Source organism: Portunus trituberculatus, chromosome 19 (genome assembly GCF_017591435.1).
Source record: "Portunus trituberculatus isolate SZX2019 chromosome 19, ASM1759143v1, whole genome shotgun sequence".
NCBI lineage: Eukaryota > Metazoa > Arthropoda > Malacostraca > Decapoda > Portunidae > Portunus > Portunus trituberculatus.
Window position 1 is genome coordinate 3,526,403 of NC_059273.1, and position 23,598 is coordinate 3,550,000.

The window sequence follows — 23,598 nt, forward strand, 5'->3', positions numbered from 1 at the left end:
TGCCATAACGCACAGTCGTCAGCATAAAGTGAGTATTTGAGATTCCTGGGGACGGGAGTTGTTGACAGAATATCATTAATCATTATACAAAATAAAATGGGACTAAGAACGCTACCCTGCGGCACCCCGTTCTCTTGGACGAAAACGTCCTAGATTACGTTACCAGGAAGCTTGACGGAGAATGTTCTGCCCTGAAGAAAGTTATAAACAAAAATGGGCCAAGGACAGCAGGCAGCGGGCTTAAATACAGCCGACCCACTCCCCCTTGCCATGTCGCCATTGGCTCACCTCTAAGCCAATCACCGTTGCTTTATCCACATGCATGGACATGCACATCCGGTGCCCACTTCCTGTCTCTCTACAATACCACCTCAGTCCATCAAGTAGCTACCAACCGCCCTTGCGCCGCCGCAACATTATTATTATTTCTTCACTTCTAGTTACCACTAATATGATCTACCACTCTTACCTAGTTACCTTGATACCTTGAATACCCTAAACTACATAGGTAAAGAAAATACTAGTTACCTTTATGATTTGAATATTTTAAAGAAATTGAACTGAATAATGACAACAATAAAACAAACAAAAAGAAAAGAAAAAAACTTCCTCGCACACACCCTTCCATCAAATGACAAATGTAACAAAACAGCTTCCGCGAAGTTCCGCAGTCGCCATCAAAGTATTTTCAGAAATTTTTTGGTATGAATTTGTTAATTTTGATTTCTGACCTCTTTTGCAACGCACATTACTTAATTTAATGTCCCACCTCCCTCTAACCGATTCCCACAGGTCCCACAAGATCATTGAGTATGAGAGTTAAGAGTTGGAAAAAAGAAAAATCATAATAAAAAAAGGTGTAGATTTGCAACGGAAAAGATGTATAACGTAACACTACATTTCTCATCAGGAAAAGCACAAGTCACATCATAGATTCGTTGGTTGGATGACAGTCCAAATTTACCTATATATATTTACCGTTAAAAATGTTGAAGCCAAAACTGATGCTTCTCCTGAACCCAAACAGCTGCCTTCGCAAGTTGGCGCAGTATGAATGCTGTGAGTGTGACTGTGACCAGCAGGGCCTGCCTTCGCCACCAAGAATAGAGTAAAGCAGAAAGTGATGGTGCTAAGACTGTAAAGTGGAATCACATACAAAGGTGAATCCTTACCTTACTGTAGGATTGAAAAGTACAACTTAGGAGCGGAGGCAATGGTCCAGCCCTGGACCCTGCTGCTACTCCTTGGCCTGGCTCTGTGTTCCGCCTCTCACGCCTACAAGGAACCGAAAACCTTTAACTATGAGCAAGGTAGGTACTATTTTTATTTTGTTTTTCTACCTCTTGACTGCTAAAGTTTGTAAGCTGGGACAGACTTTGGAAATGCCCATAATATACAGACAATAGGAATCATCAAATCATGCAAAATTGTTAAAATTACTAGGCAGCAGAGATAATATGGATTGGTGTGATGTATGATGAACCTTATTGCACACAAAATTTCAGCTGGTGGCAACATGTGTCAAATCATATCTCCCTACATTTACCCTCTGGCACTGACCTTAACGGCACTGTCCCCAAGAAACCGTCCTGCATTCCTGGCTCCCACTTCGCAGCTCCTCCACCCAGCTTATTTGACGTCATATATATAAAGCCACGCTATTGGTCAGTGAGAGAGAGAGAGAAAGAAATATGAAAACGAATAAGGAGAGAGAGACTATGAAAACGAATGAGAGAGAATATGAAAACGAATAAGGAGAGAGAGAGAGAGAGGATATGATAACGAATAAGGAGAGAGAATATGAAAATGAATAAGGAAGGAGAGAGAGAGATAGAGAAAATGTGGTAACGAATAAGGCAGCGTTTCCCAACCTTTTTACCCTTGCGTAACCGTTCAAATACATCACGTCTCTAGGAACCCCTACGCAAAAACAAAATTATATACCATATATTTTTCATTTAATGTGACGTCAAATCTGCTTGGTGGAGGAGCTGCGAAGGGGGAACCGGGAATCGAGGCGAGCACGCGGGACGGTTTCTTGGGGACAGTGCCACCTTAACCTTACTTTGTTCAACCTTGTTGAGTTTTTGGCATAAATTACCTTGGCCAACCTGGGGGTCCACCACTTCTGCAATATTCTTCAGTCCTGGTGTACTGGATTTTGGTCTGGGATTGAGTTGGAGCTTGCTCCTCTGGTAGCTGGGCCGTGTGGAATCAGTGACTTATCTGGGATCCTCTTCAGCAGCAGGTCCAGCCTCCTCTTGAAAACATCAACTATGCATCCACTCATGTTTCTAATGTCCTTGGGGAGGCCCTCAAATAGCTTGGGACCATTACATAGGAAGGTGTTGTACAGAAGTGAATTGTGTCTTCGGTATGCAGCTGGCAGAGGTATTCAGGTGTGGGGAGTGTACTAGGGTTTTTCCATAGGGCTAGGATGTATTCAGGTCTTCTGGATGTAAAAGTTTGTAGTCTTGCCAACTTGGTAATAAGTACCTAGTGTCTGTGTCCCAAGAAGGTAAAGTCATGAACTTGGAGGCGGTGGTCTAATGAATAAGGTGGTGAGCATGGGATCAGTCAGATGTCCATGCGTAGGTTCAAATCCCACTATGTACTGTGTTGAAACTTTGTCATTTGTCTAGTGATTTAAAGTTACCTACATGTCACCATGATACCCAGGTTCTTGGTGGAGATGTAATTGCGTTACACCAAAGATGTGCTTGGGTGGTGATATGGGCTCTAATATGGGTACCACTATAGATCAAATTGGCTGCGCCACCAATGGGTGGAAGTTGAACAGTGCTTCCCATATTCTTCAAGTAGACCTACGTACAGGTGCTATAGGCCATAACATATATGTATAAAAAAAAAAAAAAAATTAAATAAATAAAAGAATAAATTCTAGGGTAGTAGATTCACTAATCCTGTATTCTCTCCTCACCCCTTTTCTGGCTACATAATGATTCAATCTGGGAGTCTTAAACCTGTGAATGTTGAGGCCTGGCTGTATATATATTTTTCTATAAGTTGTTAACTTAACTATTCTTTATATTTTAGGTGTGGTAAAAGAACTCTCTCATTGTCCTGGGCGTTACTGTGGCCGCACCAGGCTAGAAAATGGATCCTGGTCGGCTTGTGGGGCATGTGAACGAGGCCTCCGACGTGACAATCGGAGTGCTTGTGTGGAATGCCATGATGAGCCAGAATTTTATGATGTTCTCTATCTTGGCTTTATGGGACTCCTTCCACTCACATTCCATCTGGGATGCATTGATGCTGCAGCGAAAAGAAGAACGTAAGTTTCCACTGTTTGATGATTATCACTAAAAATAATTTATTCTCAAAAAACTATTTAATATACATTATGTTTATTGAACATGTTTATACTTACAGCTGATTTTTTTTTATTTATTTATTTATTTTTTTTTTTTTTTCTTTCCAGGTTTACCTATGAAGTCATAGCCTTGTATGGTTCAGCTATTTTAGAAGTGGGTGTAGCAGCAGTTGTGACACTTCTTGTGACAGAACCCATTGGCTCCTTCAACATCCGTTCCTGTAAAGTCAGGAAATTGGCAGATTGGTATCCACTTTTACATAACCCAAATCCCAATTATGAAGGAAAACTACATTGTACTCAGGAAGCTGTTTATCCATTGTAAGTTTTCCTGAGAACCCTCACCATGTAGTTTTGACATTAGAAGATAATTTTCCCTTAAACATATACTAGTGATGGGATTCTTTTACTTCTACATTTTATTATTATTATTATTATTATTTTTAAGTACACCCATAATTGCCACATCACACTGTCAAGCACAGCAGCTTTGCATAAGCATAGGCAAAAGTCACTTTGTCTGATCATCTACTGAAGGATAAAATCTGATGAAAACTTTCACTCACAGATGACTATTTAAAATAGAGTGTGGTTTATGTTTTCAGGTATTCTATGGTCTTTGTGTTTTATACCTTGTGCCTGATGGTAATGCTAATAATTCGACCAGTGCTTTCCTCTAAACTGATGCCAAACCGAGGGAAGTCTGCCATCTACTCTGCTCTCTACTTCCTCCCAGCTCTTATTGTTGCTCATGCTATTGCTGCAGGACTTATTTGTAAGTAAAGTGTGACCTTACCTTATCTTCTTTTAGTGTTTTTAATGATATTTAGCAAATTTTGTAGTGATGTTTTTCCAAAATTATAAAGTATCTATATCAACAGACCTCTGAAATTCCAGTCTTTTGTGTTATCATGAAATTAGATTTCTCTTGTTGATTTTCTGTTAACCAAATACTACTACTATTGTTGAAATTTTGAGATATATTCCTCTTTATTATTGATATATTTTGTTACATGTCTACTGCATATATTATTATATGTCTAGTTATTTACTTATCCATATATGTACCCATCTATTTTTTTTTTTTTTTTTTTTTTTTTCTCTTCCCAGATTATTCTTTCCCATACATGGTCATCATTATGTCTGTGATATCCAATGCTGCTCACTTTGCATTTCAGCTTGATCAGGTAATTTTTCTTTTCCTTGAATTTTTGTTAGCCACTTTTTCAATTTTTATAACAAACTATTAGAGTATTAGAACATGATTTATATGAGGGATTTTTTTATTTTTGCTCAGTCCCATTCTTAAATAATAGAAACAATAAGTTAGGTATTCTATGACTGCTTTAAATGATGTTGAGAAATGCATGGGCGCTTGAGCTTTTAGATAATCTATGAATGAAAGGAATAGGATAGCATGTGAGCTCTCTGTCTTGTTTGCTGGGTTTGTGGGGTCGAAAACTCTACATTGGCTTTAAGTGATATGTCTAAGTCCTCTGTCTGATTTGATCTTTTTTTCATTTATGCTTTATTTAACTAATAAATAGTAAAAAAATGCAATACTTTGCCTAGTTGATTATATTAAACACCTTTAATTGCATACACCTTGAATAATTTAAGTTAATGTACAGTAACTTTTCATTTGTATTTCTATTGTTTTATATATATATATATATATATATATATATATATATATATATATATATATATATATATATATATATATATATATATATATGAGATTTTTTATATAAAACGTCACTTATGGCTAAGAGATATATGTTTATATAATTAATATTACATATTATTTAATAGTGATAAGATAGGCTTTATGTCATACATAAATATAAATATATCAAATAGTAAATATTCTTTATCTTACCGTTTCAGTCCATGCCTGGATTGTTGAAGGGTTGTGTACGAGATGTGAGAAATTTGGTGATCCTTTTGGGCCACTGGGGCCTACATGCCTATGGCATCATTGCAATCACTCAGCTGACAGAAGGTGTGTTACATGGTTCCCTGTGTGCCCTGGTACCACTGCCAGCATTATTCTATATCCTAACCTCACGATTCACTGATCCTTCTAACATTGGTTGAGCAGGTAGAATAAAATTATTTTCTGGATTTTACATTTTCTCTTCTCAAACAAGATTGGATCACTGTGGTATGCTGAATCTAATGATGAAGAAAAAATATTTAGATAATAGTACTATAATCATAAAGGATGAAATTTACTCAGATGACAATAATACTTGTCTGGAATGGAAAGACATATCTGTATAGCAAGTGGAATGAAGGCAGGTAGATCATGTTTAAATGTTTCAGTTGGCTCTTTTATAGGTACATAACTTTGAATCCCTTATTTTTGTATGAACTAATTACCTATATAGATTAGCAGTGCTAAATGAAAAGCAATAGTAAAAAACTTAAGGATTTATTATAATTATGGCTTGGTAAAATGTCATGACCTAACAGAGGTTGTATTTGAATGAACTTTTACATATAAAGAATAATATCGAAGTTCATTGTCAAGCATTATGACAATGCTGGCAAGCTTTCACAACTCTTTTATAATGTGACAGGATTAAGGAAAAATAGAATTTTGCGAAAATAGCAAATTTACACCTTTCACACCTCTAGAAAACTGACCTAAAACTTTTAAGATTGTTTTCCCTGAATGCCTCATACAGGATAATTACCATCAGAATCTCTGGGATGTTAAAAGCCAGAGCTGCATTAATGGGGAAAATATTTCAGTGCAATTAATTTGGATTTGGGCATCAGTTGAGCAATGGTAACAAAGCTGTGCCAATCAGTCAAGGGAGTCCCATACAATAGCTGTATATCCTATTTCCTAAAACAGAAGGATATGCCCAACATATACTTTCCTTACCCCCTTTAAGGTAATGGCTAGTCTTTCAACTCATTCATTATTCAATAAAGCAGTTAGTGAGTGTTCTAGTAACTTGGCTCTACCACTAACACACTCACCATACCTGTGGCTCTCCTATACATTTCCAGTCCCTAGTGTCCACAATAATGCCAGTGAACATGTAACCTTAAATATTAAGCTATATTCAATAGCTGTGCTAATATTTAATATAAATTAATCTACCTGTACATCTAAAATATCTTGGAAAATGAGATTTTCTCCCAAATTACTGAACAGAGTTTTCTCTGACTTTATAAGCTGGTGAGGTGGTCTACAGTATCAAAGGAACTGATGTAGGAGCTTGTCAGTTATGTTACAGGTGTTTGGGTTTACATCCATGAAAACCCTTACTAGTTTGCATTCCATTGAAATAATGTCATATTTCAAACTTTGGGCATAGGTAATGAGATCTAAATAAAACTGGTGAATACTGCTTCTGGTTTGAATTTCAAAAATTCCTCATTATTTATGTCTAGATGTCCTTTAAAGAAAGAAAATTAAACTAGAACAATTACTTAATCTGGATCATGGTTTTCATTTGTAGTCAGTGGCAACATTAACATTTCATATGCTACATTAATCATGCCTTATTGGGACATTAAAAACCCTGCATATGAACTACCTTTGTCCAAGGCACTGAAAGGTGCCCAGCCAGCCTTCTGTAGATATTTATTAATAATATAAGTAGGTCATAGACTTCGTGGGACCAAGTGTTCATCTACCAAACCCTCATGATATGATATTGTAATCCATGTGACCAGAATCTTAACACTTAACCTCTTCAGTACTGAGATGCATTTTTACCATGAAAATCATCAATAGTAACCATAATGAATGTGGTACTAAAGGGGTTAAATTAGTGATACCTCAAAAATCATAACACTAGAACATCAGATAGGTATTTAAAAACCACATGGGCATATCTTTGATCCCACAGGAAGCTAATAAACCATCACATTATATTATTATCATTATTACTATTATTATTACTATATAAGGGATTGGCCACCATTCCACAATGACTCAGATTAAGGGTGTCCTGCCAACTGTACCCCACAAAACAATTATATTTGCTATAATTGAGGCACCTCATTCTCAACCTTTAACATGGATTCAAAAGTCAGTAGTACCAGTACTTCTGTTAACTAAAGGCACCTCTCTGTAAGAATAGTCAACTTTCTAACATGTGCATTCATTGGCTTATCTGCCCTCCAGCATCGCTCAGATCCACCCAGACTCTCACCATTAGCCTCTTTACCTGCCTGACTGACAGAATCATCAGAGTTGTTACCAGTACAATACGAAAAGTAGAAAATGGTTTTTACAAATTCATATAAATGAACAACAAAAACAATGTCTACATACGATGCAGGACAACTGTACAAGTTTTTACAATCATAACATAAATACTGTTACTTCATTCATAATAAGGAGCTTATGAACAATTTGTAATGGGAACCTAGTGCATACCTGCTCTTACTCTAAGAAAGAGTTTACAGGCATTTTCTTTCATGTTCTGAAGAGTCTGAATGTTTTGTTACTCATTTTCTTTACAAATGGTTATTATGTAGTACGTTGGGTGCTGTAATCAATACACTCAAATTGCACTTGTGAAAATAATTTTTTTATATGTAACTGTGAATGCCTGAAACAATGGCACTATAATATATATATATATATATATATATATATATATATATATATATATATATATATATATATATATATATATATATATATACGTAAAAAAAAAAAAAAAAAAAAAAATAGAAATATGTAGTTAAAGTTTCAGAACTGTAACTTGCAACATATCAAACAATGTATAAACCCTGAGCATTATTCTGCAGGGCTCTATGTCATGCTCCCTATTGAATTCACTCGTTTGTGTTGCACTGGCCAGATTAGTGGATGAGCCATGATGCCCACACTCCTCTTGGAAGCATGAAAATCATTAAACAAAACGGAAGCACCATATGTCCACTGCTTGGTCATGAGAATAAACACAGACAAATAAAGTACTGTATTGCATTTTAAAGCCCATTACAAAAATAAAACAATAAAAATGCATAAAGAATAGATAAATACAGTGATTCACCACTCCACACCTGTATCATAAACAATATCCATTAAAATTAATCAATGAGGTAACACATCCCCCATACATAAAGAAATGTCAATTTGTGAGCATCACAAGTGTAAAAAAAATTATATAAGCACAGTTCTATCTTACACAAGCAGCACCTGTGAATCCATAGAGAAAAAAATATGGCAAGAGTCAATGAATTTTCAGTTTTCATAATGTAAACAACCTTAAGGGGTGCATTCTCCCCTTCAACACACTGTAACTGATATCATTAAACTCCAACTCTACTTAAGAAATCTATCACATAGAATAATGGAAAAGTTTGAGTGAATAAAAGTTCAAACTCAAATAAAAGATACTTCAATACACAACATCTGGACTTAGGAACAAACATTCAGTAATGGCATTGTTGTAGCTCATCTGAATGAGCTCATAAAAACCCTGTTCTAGTTAGTGATGAAGACAATAATCCAAGAAATGTGCCTCGTCATTGTGTGGCAAGCAGCATATTAACACCAAAAATTATAGTCCCATGTACATTTCTTCATTCACTTTTCAGTGAAGACTTTGGCAACCTACTGGGAGTATGCCTATCTTATCTAACCTACATCTATGACTACTGGCACTACTGTAGCTAAACATGTACTCTTCAATTTGTATTTAATATGTTGATTTATCTGAATATTGAGCGAAGTACACTTCTAACAATTACCCAGGACCTTAGTGTTTGGGGACAAGAACATGTCTCTCAAAACCAATACACAGAGGAAAGACTTTACCCAACTGGTTATTAGTGTACTGTACCACAGGTGACGAAATTGCTGCCACATGTTGCTAGTTTTCCTTCAAATGTTCTAAACACATATATTTCAAATTGTTTATAGTTCTGAAACAACTATATCTCTTTATATACAATTCAGACATGAGCACAAGCTAGTACTTATATTCCTTGGTTACTACTTTGATGTCAGAGTAGTATAAAGAAAAGTATTTCCAACATATCTAATTTGCATATATAACGTGACCCTAATGAACATCTTGCCTCTGATGGTTCTTTCTAGGTGTGGTTCACTTATCAAGGAGAGAAAAAATGGATAACATTAAATATAAACAACAAAGCATGTATTTCCAGTAATGGAAGACAAACAAACTATAACAATATACACAGGGGACCTCAGAAAATGCAAGTTAATGCCAGGCACAACTGGACTTAGGATGGCAGCTGTATATTGGTTTCAATCTTTAAGTACTAAAGAGGAAAACAATAATACCATCAACACCACTAAATGGCAGCACTCACTGAGATGTCAACTCATATCCCAGAGCTATGAAGAAGATCGTGCACAGCACACATCAGCAAGGGCTTGCACCCACTACCTCAGACTGAGCACAACTTGGCCAGCTTCAATAAAAAATAGTTTCTTTGTCAAGTCAGCCATTTCCCTTCATATCAGCAAAACCATCAGTCACAACACTGTAAAATTTCATATATATATATATATATATATATATATATATATATATATATATATATATATATATATATATATATATATATATATATATATATATATATATATATATATATATATATATATATATATATATATATATATATATATATATATATATATATATATATATATATATATATATATATATATATATATATATATATATATATATATATATACACACACACACACACACACACACACACACACACACACAGTTACCCCTAATTTGCTTCAATGTAGAGCTTCAAGGTCACTAATATTAGAAGAATATAACACTGGTTAACATCCAAGCAGTTTAGAACCCTCTGGAACATTGTTTTCATAATGAGTTTACTTTTCACATCCATACAACACTACTCAATCTAAACAATTCTGGTATTGTCAAATCCAATACAACTTTTCTATCCCTACTCATCTACTAGATTCATAAATATTCCTTTATTTCAATTACCTGTGATATATGTATTTATCACTTAAGTACTATAATGCAGGGCATAACCTTTTATAGAAAATGTTAAATTCTTTTAAAAATAAATAAATAAATAAAAAAAAACTTGAGGTTGAGTAGAAAATTATTTTATTGGAGAAAAAAAAGACATTGCCTGGAGCCCTTAATCTTTAAGCTGACCAGTGCTGGCAAGGACTGGGCATGCTACCTCCACTTATAAACTAACCTTGGCTGACTTTTCTAGCCTCAAGGGCCCTCTTCCAATACTGACCTCTCTCCTTAACTCAGTCTATGGTCTCTTACAGCATAAAAATTAGGAAAATATCACAGCTAAGAAATCAGACAGAAAAGCTTCTTACATGAATACATAATTTGAAATTCGTGTTGATACTTCAGAGCTTCTGCAAACAGTACTTGTTCCAAATTCTTACACTTGCATGTCTTTTTCCAAAAGGAAAAAAAAAGGCCATCAGATACTAAATAACAATGTGGAATGAATAATTATGACAGAAAATAATGCTGGTTGTCCATGTCAAAAAGTGAAATGCACAACAGTGAACACATCAGTAACTGACCTCATAAGAATTTGGATAGCAATCCTTGAAGTTTCATCTCTGAAGACTTGTAAACAACCACTGCCGGAAAATAACATGAATCACCCCACTGTACAGATTTTTACTCACTAACTAAATGAGATTCACTGTACACTATTCACATTGTTCATCCATGTTCCGTGACTTGACCGTCTAAGGTGAAGCATCAGCTATACACTGAACGAGGACCGCAGTGTCTGAACACCACACACCTCAAGTAACACACACACTGAAGCTCATGACAGCTGGTCCCATCACGTTTGTGTTTCACAGAAGTTTGTAATATTGCACTATACTACAATCTTCCATCATATTTTTACAGCCAAATTATAATTATAATACATAAAGAGTAAAGCTATCAGACCCCAAAGCCTCAACAATTCCTGTATATATATTGCTGCTTCCATTGTACTCTGAAGTGTATACCAGGTAATGCTTCTGTTGAGCTTGCCCTATCCTGTGAAAATATTGAAGATTTCTTGTGCCAAATTGCACTTTTCTTGAAACCTTCATACTTTGGGAAAAACATTTCCTGTGAAACCTGTAATGTAATGCACTTGAGATCAGAGTAATTGAAAAATACTCAACAGGTAATACTCCACTTGCATCACACATATGCAAAATTTTAGCTGTAAATATAATAAAATTCCATGTGTAAAGGTTCATTCAGTTCATTTGTCATATTTATCACCTGATAAACCAATATATGAATGCAGCTTATTCCTTATTCTGTCACTATATCATAATATTCAATTCTATGTTCAGTCCACAACCTGTTAATGCTTGAGCCCACAACTTAGTACATAAGTTTTGAGTTTGAAAATCAAAGATATATCTCATAAAAATAAAAAGAATATCTTAAGATTAACAGAAACTGTATGATAGAAGCACCATTACTTCATTTCTTCTGTGGTTGGCAGATGAGTAATAATACATAAATACAACAGGCTGTATAAGACTTCGAAATAGCAGTATAGAAAAACAAGGCAAGTCTCAGTTCTGGGAAAAAAAAAAAAAAAAAAAAAAAAAATGCAAAACTGATACTAAGAAACACAATTTCTTGAACTGCAAAACTGGGTTTAGCAGCATGGGACTTCTAACATTTTCAAACATTTCATGACAACCATTCTGAAAACCTTGTTGATAGAAATGGCTGCACTTCAGTATCTCACAGGCAACAGTAATAAAAATTTAAATAAGATAAAATGTTTCCACAAAATTTGATAAACAAATTATACAAACAGAATAGAAGTGTTTACAATGGGACTTTTATACAAGATCTGCTGACCCATTGTCAAAGGAGGTGGGAGCTTTGGTTAACTATGTTTCATTTAGGAATGTACACCTAAAGCCAATGTAATTATGCCATATGAACAATCTCACAAGTCTGTATCAGCTGTAACAGAAGAGTAACAGCTTGCAGCATCTTAATTCAAGGTAGATACAGCTTTAGCAATCCAGTTACATTGCATGGTAACCCACACAGTACAAAATACACGAGCATCTTGCACATCTCCTTTCCACAGTTATAAGCATTAAAAACATTTTGCACATTTTTGTTTCAATGACATATGTATATGCAAGAAAGCACTTTCATTAAGATTTTTCAAATGTCATACATTAATTATTAAACACTTAGGATTGCCATACAACCAAGTATAAACCCTAGTCTTGAATGCACTTCTTGAATAAGGCTACAGAGCAGACCAACACAGTGTCTCTAGATTGCCATCTCTTGTACAAAACACAAGATGTGGAGCTTCAGTCAGGTTTCAAACAAGGCTTTTTGCTCTACTCTTCTACAGGCAAATAATTGAGCAAAAGTGCACGAGCAGCATTGGTGAGCACTTGGGTCTACAACACTGGACACTCTGACTAAGGCTCATATGTACAACTAGGAAAGCTCCTCCATGAAAACTCTGAATAGTTCTTTCAGAATGATGAGACAATAAAATCAAATTGTAATTCAATTTATACCACAATACAAAATTTCAGAAACATTTTCTTTTGTTACTTGTCCTCAGGCAAGTGCTTTATTATTTCTTTATATTCCACCTTTAATTTAAAAACAATGCACTGGTCCCCTGAGGTGTCAGAATATTTATGGAACAGTCCTGACATCCAGTATGGTTGACATTGCAATGTCAACTCAGGACTTGCCAAGAAACCAGTAAATAAAGCTGCACTGAAATCACATTAAAATTCATTTGCATCCTAACATTATTATGGTACCTGTATCATACAGAGCAATGTTGGTGTACATAAAATCTGTTTCAGGTGACAATCCTAAAAAGGCATGTAAATATAATATATTTCTAGGTTGGTCTGTCATTATGTAGTGACAGGAAGTGAAGTGGAGGCTTGGCTGGAAGTTGGCACACTGACAGAAAGGGAGGATCGTGCATCTGAAAGTCAAACTTACATTAGGAAAGGAAATGAGATCTATGCAAATAAATAAATATATAAATAAATAAATAAATAAATAAATAAATAAATAAATATATATATATATATATATATATATATATATATATATATATATATATATATATATATATATATATATATATATATATATACACTAGACCCTCATTTATCCGGATTCTGGTTAATCTGGACAGTGCCCACTTAATAATTTAATAATTTGAGTCTAGACGGCCAACAAATGACTTAAAACAATGCACACCGCACACACTTCCAGAAACGACCAATAGATGGTGGCGCCACTGTGGCAGGCAGTCGTAAACAAGTCCAGCTGATGCTACTATCATGCTAGTGAACACTGTGCATTGTCTGGTATCAGTGAGCAAGTCTGTGCATTTTTCAATACCTTAGAACTCTTAATGATGTCTCCCAAGGGTGTTAAGCATAAGTGAGTGGCCTTAGTTGTGGCTTGAAAGATGGAATTAATAAGAAAATTAGAGAAAGAAGCTAGTGTTATGGGCATTTGTGAGAAGTATGGTATGACCAAGCAAACTGTATCGGACTTTAGTAAATCAAAAGATAAGCTGAAAAAGATGAAAAAGTAAAATTATTGGAGATGCATTTAGTCATGCCAAAAGGTTGAGAAAAAGAATGAGGAATGTACGCCTCCATGCCAGACACTATCACTTCCATTATGTGTTCAGCACATAGAGATGGATCTCTGACATGGAAACAGTAATCATTCCAGGGAAAATCAGCATAAAACCACCTCAAGTCTCCCCATCTGGCAGAGACAAAACAACAGAGGCACCTCCGCTTTGAGGATCCTTAGGAGGAATTGGAGAAATAGGACAAGATACAGAAGTGAGATTGTGATCGGAGGAGCCCAACAGAGAAGATAGGTTAACAGCATAAGCTAAAGGATTAGAGGTAAGGAAAAGATCAAGAATGTTGGGCGTATCTCCAAGATGGTCAGGGATACGAGTAGGGTGTTGCACCAGTTGCTCTAGGTCATGGAGGATAGCAAAGTTCAACAGGATGGTCAGTGAAGGGAGAAGAAAGCCAAAGTTGGTGGTGAACATTGAAATCTCCACGGATGGAGATCTCTGAAAAAGGATAGAGGGACAGAATGTGCTCCACTTTGGAAGTTAAATAGTCAAAGAATTGCTTATAGTCAGAGGAGTTAGAGGAAAGATAGACAGCACAGATAAATTTAGTTAGAGAATGACTGTTGAGTCTAAGCCAGATGGTGGAAAATTCGGAACATACAAGAGTGTGGGCACAAGAGCAAGTTCTTGCGCACATAGACACAACAACCAACTTTGGAACGAAAATGAGAATAGAGAAAGTAGAAGGGAACAGAGAAGGGGCTACTCTCAATTGCCTCAGACAGCTGTGTTTGAGTGAGGAAAAGATAAGATTTAGTAGAGGAGAGGTGGTGTTCTACAGATTGAAAATTAGATCTAACACCACGAATGTTGCAGAAGTTAATGAAAGAGAGTTGAGGGAGATGTCAAGACATTTTGGGTCATCATCGAGAGAACAGTCCGATCTAGGAACATTTCTGGTCCCCTCCCCAGATGGAGACTCTGAGGCTGGATTTGGAGTCACCATTTTTTCATTTTGAATTTTAAGTGAAAGGTGTGTGTGAGGAAAGTGCATGTAGTTTTATGAAAAGTAGGAGGGTCAACTTATGTGCCAAATCAACTTATAAGCCACAATAAAAGGTACTCTTAGGTTAGTTTTAGTGTTAGATTAACTTAGATTAAGTTTATTTTGGTTTGATCAGGGAAATAAAAATAAACTGAACTTAGCATTAACTTAAAAAGTCTAAGAAAAACCCACATTTGGTAAAACAAAAGGACCATTTGCATTATTTAGACTTTTTCATTATCTGGACAGGTACTTGCACCATTTTCTTCAGAAAAACAAGTGTGTGTGTGTGTGTGTGTGTGTGTGTGTGTGTGTGTGTGTGTGTGCATATATATATATATATATATATATATATATATATATATATATATATATATATATATATATATATATATATATATATATATATATATACACACACACACACACACACACACACACACACACACACACACACATACATACATACATACATATATATATATATATATATATATATATATATATATATATATATATATATATATATATACACACACACACACACACACACACACACACACACACACACACACACAACTTTTATTGTTTTTATGCAAAACCATATCTGAAAGACTTCTAAAAAGCTCCAATACAAAGTTGTCATCTCCAGTTATTGTTTGACTATTAGAATTCAAATATGTATCTATATAATAAATCTAAATGACAAATATGAATCTATGTGTCAAATTCATTCATTTCATGTGATAATATATTATAAAGAATAATTCTGGGTTGTGAAAGGAAACATGTGCTCCAGTATAAGAAGCAATCAGTGACTGAATGGTAAAGACATGAACACCACCAATGGTCAGCAGGAACAGGGAAGACTTGTGATTGTATAGGCACATCGTATAGCTAAAATCTATATGAATTATATATGAATTTCCATATACAGCTCACATAACTGGGTATACAAACTATCTATATGGATAAAATCAGTTGTCACAACAGCTGACACAAAAGGAGAGAGAAGAGTCACACTATGTGGTACTGTCCCATTACAAATGCATACAAAATAAAATGAGAGGTGTCTCATTATAGCAGCTACCATAGCAATGAAAGCATGAACAACAGCCTTATAAGCAGACAGTAAACTAGTGTCGTTATGCAGAAACCATTGCCAACTGTGTAATGTATTGCCACCAAATGTATCACACTGACATGTGGAATGCTAGATGTAAGCACATGTGTTGTTTTTTTAAACTTCTTCCTCGACCTTATCTAAGAATTTCAACAACTGTCAATGTCCAAGAGTATGGGAAAAAAAAAAATTCTAGGAAATAGAGGTTGGAGAATTTAAGAGTTACATGTGTATGTTAATTTTTCCTTAATGGTGAAGTCTGAGTTTTCTTAATGCAAAATTTCTTTCTTGATTGACACCTTTACATTTACAACCTTTGCTGACTAATCAACTATGCTCTCAACTCATGTAAAAGGATCTCTGAAGTACTTTTATATTTCATCTACTTTCAAAACACTCATAAAACTACTTTCACAACTTGGAAAAGTCCTTTAACAAGTCATGAGCAACTTTGAAAATAACTTTTTCAGTCTCAAAGTAACTTTTTGCTTCCACAAATGTTTATTATATTTGTGAAAATTGACACACACATGCACAAGATTGCTACACTGCAAAGTTATGGACCTAACATGTATAGTAACAACAAATTAGCAAATATTCAATTACGTAAATCATATTCCTAATGATACAAATCTTCTCTATAACTTACTGTGGTGGTTGTTGTGAGTGAGTTGAGGAGGGGGGGGAGCTGATGACCCATGAGAGGCTGCCGCCACTGCCGCCGCTGCTACTGCTGCTGAAGGATTGGGACTGCTAGGGATGCCGCCTGGGGTGTTAGGAGTGTTCTGATGGACTTTCTGACGCACTTCTCGTATCTTAAGGATCAAGCAGTTTTTGTTGGGGAAAATATCTGAATATTTTGATTGGAAGGTTGCCACTGCTGGAGCTGAAGGGGAAAAAAAAGAAAAAAAAGGAAAAAAACTTATAACTTCCATTTAAGTATCTTATTCCTAGCAACAAACAGTAATCTGCAAACAAATGCAAATATAATTCATGTTTCTTACTATGTAAACATATTTCTTCACACATATACGGGGAATGGCGGAGAGCTAAAGATGGAAATTAGCTATACCGAGAGATCATTAATAAAGATGCTGAACAACTGAACAGCATCCATTATTGACAGAGAATTGGTTAGTCATACACATTTTTTCATCTCTCCCACCTCCCCACTCATACTTTGCCATCTTTTGAAAATATCCAACTAAGAATGTTGCACCTATAACCAACCAACATGCTCAGCCTTGGGATGACTGCATGTCAGTAAACTTTCAAACAATTTATGACATAGTATGTTTGTAAAATAGAGCAAATGTTGGATAACTTTTTGCAAAGTTAGTTTGTAAAATAAAACGAATGTTTGATAGCCTTACTCAGGTCATTGTATCCAAAATCCAATTATCAGAGGTTTGTAAAATATAGGAGATGACCATAGCTAAAGAACTTCCACCTCTCTCTAACTAGCTATTCCCTTTTTATTTGTTCAAGCATTTAGCATCTAGAACTTTCAATCTATCCTATTCTCCCATCTTGCAAGAGGCTTCCTTTCTTAAAAGTATTTTCAATTTTACTTATTAAACACATTTAATCCTCTTAAAATATACAATATCAATGTGGCAAGCTGAAAAAGAAATTTTCTTGCCTTCAACCTTTATTGATGAGGCATGTGGTTGAAACAAGTATTGATATGCAAGTGCCACTCCTTCAACAATGTCTTACTGTGCAGTGGACCATCTCTTCCCTTCACTCTCACGCTTCTCTTTTGATGACACTCCAACTCCTTAACTGTGTTGACCAAATTGTCAACATTAACAATTATGTAACCATCATTGTCAATTATAGCAACTGAATATATGAAATAGAACTGCTTAGTGTTGGTCTGTGTGTGGGTGAGTGTTAGTGTCAAGCTGTGAGTGCTTATTGTGAAGCACTGCCTCCACTTGCCATTGTTTTTGGTTCCTTTTTCCTTTCACTCTGAAGTATATCTGTGTCAGAAACCTGCAGACACTGAATGATGGTAACTTACAAAAACCTGGGGTGTAGCAGCAGCAGTGGTAAGCCATTGCTGCCTTATACCCTATCTATCTACTTCCTCTTTTGACCTTCACTGACATCATTTCATTCCCATGGAGGGAAACAAGTTCATTACATGCCCATGCCAATCACTATATACTCTGAATAAAGTTCCCTAAACAGATATGTGCATTGTGAGTACATCTCAATATCTCAAAAAAGCAGCTTGCCTAAAGTACCTCACTGCTCTTCCATATATTGCAGGAATTCATAAACATCAACTCCAGTCAGTTCAGTAAAGGTTGAACCTTGTATTGCAATGGTGGTAACTATCAAATTCTTTGAGTTTAAATTAACAAAACATTCTAGTAACTTCCTACCACAACAAGCAAGATTCCATCAAATGTAATAAACCAAAGTTTATCAAATATGGAGCATTAAATGAGATTCATTTAATTATAGCTTTACTATAGCACTATTAGTAAACTTACCAGGTGGAAACCAGCCATATTCAGTGAAAAGCTGCATGACCAATGTACGTCGCTGCTCCAGAATGTGTCTGAGAGAGGAATGGCTTTTGTCTGAGTCTCTGGGAGTCTTCGGCGTCCTTGGAGATCGTCCTCCAGCCGGGGAATCCACATCTGCTTTCTCTGCTCTGACATCTCCAACTGTAAAAGGCAAAACAATCAACCTCTTTTTTTTCTTTCTTTTTTTTATTTACAATGTCAATTAATTACCATGTGGCTTCCTTAAACTACAGACAAGTTTGTATGGGCATAAGTGCTCAATACACATGAATAAAATGCACCATGATAATAAGAAATAATAAAATTAACATTTTGTGTGTGAAAAGACATTGGAAAGTTAATCAAATTAATAAAAGCTGTACAGAAGAAATATAAAGCAGTAATTAAACTATAAAAGGAAATACAAAAGAGAAAATACATAACTAAATACAGTAAAAGCTCAATTAGTCAAAGCTTATGGAGGAAAAACCAGTCCGAGTAAGGTATTTGTCTGACTATGTGCGATAATGACCCATTTTTACCCTTTTTTTATTTTTGTACCTTACTTCACTGTCATTCATTTTACACCCTCTACTGCAATTAGTTGCAGTAGAGGGTGTACTTAACCTTTTTGCAGCATTCTTAATATCAATCCCTCGAACAGCAACCCCAACGCCCACCTGTTGCCGATGCCACTTCATTACAGCTTCCTCAAGTTTTTCTGATCTCCCATACTGCACTCGTTTTCTTTCTAACCCTGCTTTCTTATATTGGGTGCTTTTTCTATTATCATAACTTTCTGAGACGAATTTCAGTTGCTTTTCTTTGCTCTTTTTTATGTCACTGATGGTTTGCTTAGGTATGCCATATTGAAGACTAATCGCAGCAAGTTTCACTCCATTTTCAAGCTGTTCAATTATTTCAAGCTTTTCCCTGATGGTTAACTGTTGGAGTTTATGCTTAGGCATGATGGTTGAGGTACACAGACACTATATTCCAGTAAAGATTGCAGGAGCCCATGAGTGTTATGGCGGCGAGTGGATGACTGGATGTAAACAAACCAAAGTCCGAACTCGACAGCAAGTTGTGGGTTTCCCCCATAAAAAACTATTATTTCAAAAAATTATTTTGGCTGTTTTACATTTCCTAGTTTGTTTTATGGTTTTTAATGTGTTTTAAGTGAAAACAAGATATTCTACTTAACATTTACGTATAAATTCCCTCTTTATTTTATGAATTTTAGATATATATATACAAAAACAAAAATTGGGCCAAATTCGTCCGGGTATGTAAGAAATCCGAGTATTTGGGGTTCGACTTAGTGAGGTATTACTGTACATTAATTTCCTTCTTATGTTCTAGAAACAAATCAAATGTAAATTTTTCTTTTATTTGGTGTACCCATCTCACCTAATTATCAATGTATCAAATTACCTGTTATCAATGTATCAGGCAATATATGATTAACCCTTAACGTACGGTGATCGTTTCAGGACAATTGTACCGTCACATGCGGAGAGGTGGGGATTGTTTAGGGAATCAAGATTTTTCCGCGCTAAACGTTTGAATCTCTCCCCCTCACTATTGGTCTTGGGGCAAGTGGAGGTATCTGGCAACTTTTCTCGCTTGCCTCTTCGAGCCTTGAGACATGTTCCCACACAATAGGTCATCTTTTCCAATTTGGAAGTGACATCTGGCAACCCCCCGTAACCCAGAGGGAGGAAACGGTACTCCAAGTGATGTTATGTCAGCACTACTCAGTAGTGACATTGAAGATAGTGATGAAAATGAAGACAGTGATTTTTTTATTGAGAGAGAAGAAAGTGAAGACTTCAGTAGTGATTCTGATAGTGATCTGGGAGACAGAGACCAACCCTCACAGCGATGTTCATAAACCTCACGTATTCCCCTTGAGCAATGCGCTGATGTGTGTCACCCATGGTTGCCTCTACAAGATTGTGCTTGTCGGCTAAGTCATGTGACTCCCATTGCTAATAAGAGTTGCCAGATTCCAATTATTATAGAAATCTAAAATACTTGCAATAAATATGTGGTTTCTTTTTCTTTTCTTGTTTTGCACATCATTTCATATATCTGAGTTTGCATTTTCAAGACATGAAAGTGCAAAAGTTCCTACTTTGACATCAAATTCAAATGCCCGAAAGGAGAGAGAGAGAGAGAGAGAGAGAGAGAGAGAGAGAGAGAGAGAGAGAGAGAGAGAGAGAGAGAGAGAGAGAGAGAGAGAGAGAGAGAGAGAGAGAGAGAGAGAGAGAGAGAGAGCATGCGCGCTGTGTTATCAGATCTTGGGGGTATTTCTTAGTAGCGGTTTCTGCCACAGGTTCGGGGAGAATTTTTTGATATGCAATAACTTTGCTCTCAGAGGTCATAACATGTTGAAAACTAAATTGTTGTACTCAGAATAACAAAGAGAAATATGCTTTTATAAGGAAAAAAATCTTTTAGTATCTTCAAGAGGTGTGATTTTTACCCGATGTATCAGATGGAAAGTAAGCTCCCCAGATTTTAAGGGTTAAAACAATCTTGAAAACTCAGTGACAGAGGTGAATGCTTCCACAAACAAACAGGGAAGATATAAATGTATGTGTAGCCTTGAAAACCTGAAACAAAAGTAAACTAACATACCCTTAAAGCTTTCTGGATTGAAGTCTGGAGGGAAGAACTTTGAGCCCTGCAAGGTGGAGGAGGGAGTGCGGGAAGGAGTCATGTGTGGTGTCACACTAAGTGGAGTCTCAGCCTCTGATTCCTCACCACCAGCTGAAATATCCAACAGAGATGTAAAAATAAAGATAAATTTGTGAAACATGTGGATTGTATTTGCCAGTTAATATTTCTAAGGGGATGCAATATGTCATCCTCATTTCTACCACAATCATATCTTACGGAATGATTATAATGGCCTATCTATTTAGATACATCTGATAAAATGTCCACTGATGAAACATTTTCAAGACTTAAATTCTATCATAATCTTGGCACAACAATAGTATTCTAGAAAAGAGAAAGAATGTCAAGTAATCAAGCACATGATAATAAAATCTAAGGCAATACACAAGACTGACAAAGTGAAAACCATTAATTGACTTAGGTCTTCAATATATATTAAAATACTTCAGAAAATTGAACTTCAATTAATAAAAAGATTTGTGAACAAAATTTAATGAAATCTCTCAAATATCATGAGTTTGACTTGACAATTTTATAATACGAGGGAAAAGAAGAAAACTATTTTACGTATTCTAACATTGAAGAATAGCCAAGCACTGTAAGACTTAGCATAATTGCTCTCATTATCAAAAAAGGTTCAGTATCAAATCTTTAACTAGGTTGAACAGACTACCTGGCCTTCTCTCCTTCCACCTTATAGAACACCTCAACACCATGACAGCTTAAGCCAGTATGTCACAGTATCTTAATTAACAATAAATCACCAATGAGGAAGTAGGCATCTGTCCAATGAACTCACTTAGACAGAAAATGAAGATGATTTATAATTTCTTATGAATGTAAAGATAATTTACATGAGATATACTTGCATTTCTGAAAACTGAAGAACCAGATACAAGGGTGATACCTGGCAATAAACACCTTTCAAAACATCCCATAATCAAAAGAAGAAAGACAAAGCTTGGTAATGTTGTAGCAGATGTATGAACTATTAATGAATAATTCAAATACATTTTAATCCTGTTTGTAGATAAGGTTGTATTGCTTGCAGACACTAATGAAAAAAGACTTTGAAAAGGAAGAATCTGGATGACAAAATGAGCTATATTCTTTCCTTACAAGTAACTGATCTTGCAGATTCATAAAAAAAAAAAAAAAAAAAAAAAAAAAAAAAATCACTGGATTACACTGGTAAATGATAAAGGAGACAAGTTAAGTACCTTGGTTTGATCCTGTGCAAGCAGGGAAGACACAAGACAGAATTGACGATAGAAAAAAAAGTAGGATCCTTAAGGGATATGATAAAAGAATGACCAGTAAACACTGGAACAAGAAGAGCAAATACAGGTAGGTAAACATATAAGTATCAACACTGACAAATCCTAATGAGAAGTGGGCACAGAATGAAAGCCAAAGATTTTAAATCACTAAAGTGAAAATGTGTTATCTTAGAAGTGCTTCTTCTGTGAACTGTGCTAGCCAAGAAGACTTACTGGAATGCTTTCTTTTCTTCCTGTATGAGCTGATAAATGTGCGTGGAGAAGATGGGACTGAGGCATTAAGGCCAGGAGACTGCACCTCGTCAGGATTGAACTCTGGCAGTGCCCCAAACTTCTTCTCAAAATTCACCTCTTCCAAGACCCTAAAACAAATCAATTATGTTGTTATAAAAATAGCATGAAAACAATATTGTTTAATCTAGAGAACAGTTTCATCTAAATATCTTACTAGCTATTCTGTGGCACTTTGAATAAAGATATCTTACTTGTCCATGCCATCCTCTATATTTTTCTTGAAAAAGCTCTTCTTTTCACTGGGAGAAGGAGGCACAGGAGTCTGCTGGCTGGACACATCCCCCTCTGACGGGGTGCTGGCCCCTGGAGATACTTTGGTTTCTCCACAGGGGTGTTGAGGTGGAGCCATTTTGGTGTCTGGAGACAGCTGGGGTGGGGTATCTGCTATGGCAGACACTGGCCCTGAAAATATTTTTTTAAACTCAAAGTAACAAGTTAACAATATAATTCGGCATGACCTCCCAATACACACTACCATACCATCTCATTGCCCGCATGGCTGTCATGGTGAGAGGAAGTGTTGTGCTGTTGTTCTCTCATTAGTGCCTTCTTTTGTCTGTTTCTAGGCAGTACCTTGGTGACTATGGGTAAAAGGAATTGTTAATGCCAGTAACTATAGGTCAGATCATAGCAATTCACAAAGCTGGGCTCCAGACAGGAGAAATAGTGACTAATGTTGGTGTGAGTGAACAATCTGTGAGAAACTGGTT

At 35.7% G+C, this 23,598-nt stretch overlaps 2 protein-coding genes across 3 annotated transcripts in view; one reads left to right on the top strand and one right to left on the bottom strand.

The window, feature by feature from the left end:
• The first annotated feature begins 683 nt into the window (after positions 1-683).
• LOC123506339 (JNK1/MAPK8-associated membrane protein-like) lies at positions 684-12,979 on the top strand. Of its 2 annotated transcripts, XM_045258325.1 has the most exons (8): positions 684-702; positions 1,028-1,310; positions 3,058-3,295; positions 3,443-3,655; positions 3,940-4,109; positions 4,445-4,521; positions 5,225-5,339; positions 12,716-12,979. In XM_045258325.1, the coding sequence occupies exons 2-8, from the start codon at positions 1,214-1,216 to the stop codon at positions 12,721-12,723; spliced, it is 918 nt and encodes a 305-aa protein (XP_045114260.1). In that variant the 5' UTR covers positions 684-702; positions 1,028-1,213; the 3' UTR covers positions 12,724-12,979. The 2 variants fall into 2 exon arrangements, with proteins under 2 accessions (XP_045114260.1, XP_045114259.1); XM_045258324.1 differs by lacking the exons at positions 684-702; positions 12,716-12,979 and having other exon boundaries at positions 5,225-6,701.
• LOC123505999 overlaps positions 10,430-23,598 on the bottom strand; it is a 74,661-nt gene continuing 61,492 nt past the window's right edge. The window contains exons 16-21 of the mRNA XM_045257807.1: positions 23,080-23,290; positions 22,808-22,956; positions 21,273-21,404; positions 18,615-18,791; positions 16,760-16,996; positions 10,430-13,315 (exon numbers count right to left, since the gene is read on the bottom strand). Of these exons, the coding sequence (XP_045113742.1) occupies positions 13,242-13,315; positions 16,760-16,996; positions 18,615-18,791; positions 21,273-21,404; positions 22,808-22,956; positions 23,080-23,290 (980 nt within the window). The 3' untranslated portion in view covers positions 10,430-13,241. The remainder of the gene's footprint in view (positions 13,316-16,759; positions 16,997-18,614; positions 18,792-21,272; positions 21,405-22,807; positions 22,957-23,079; positions 23,291-23,598) is intronic.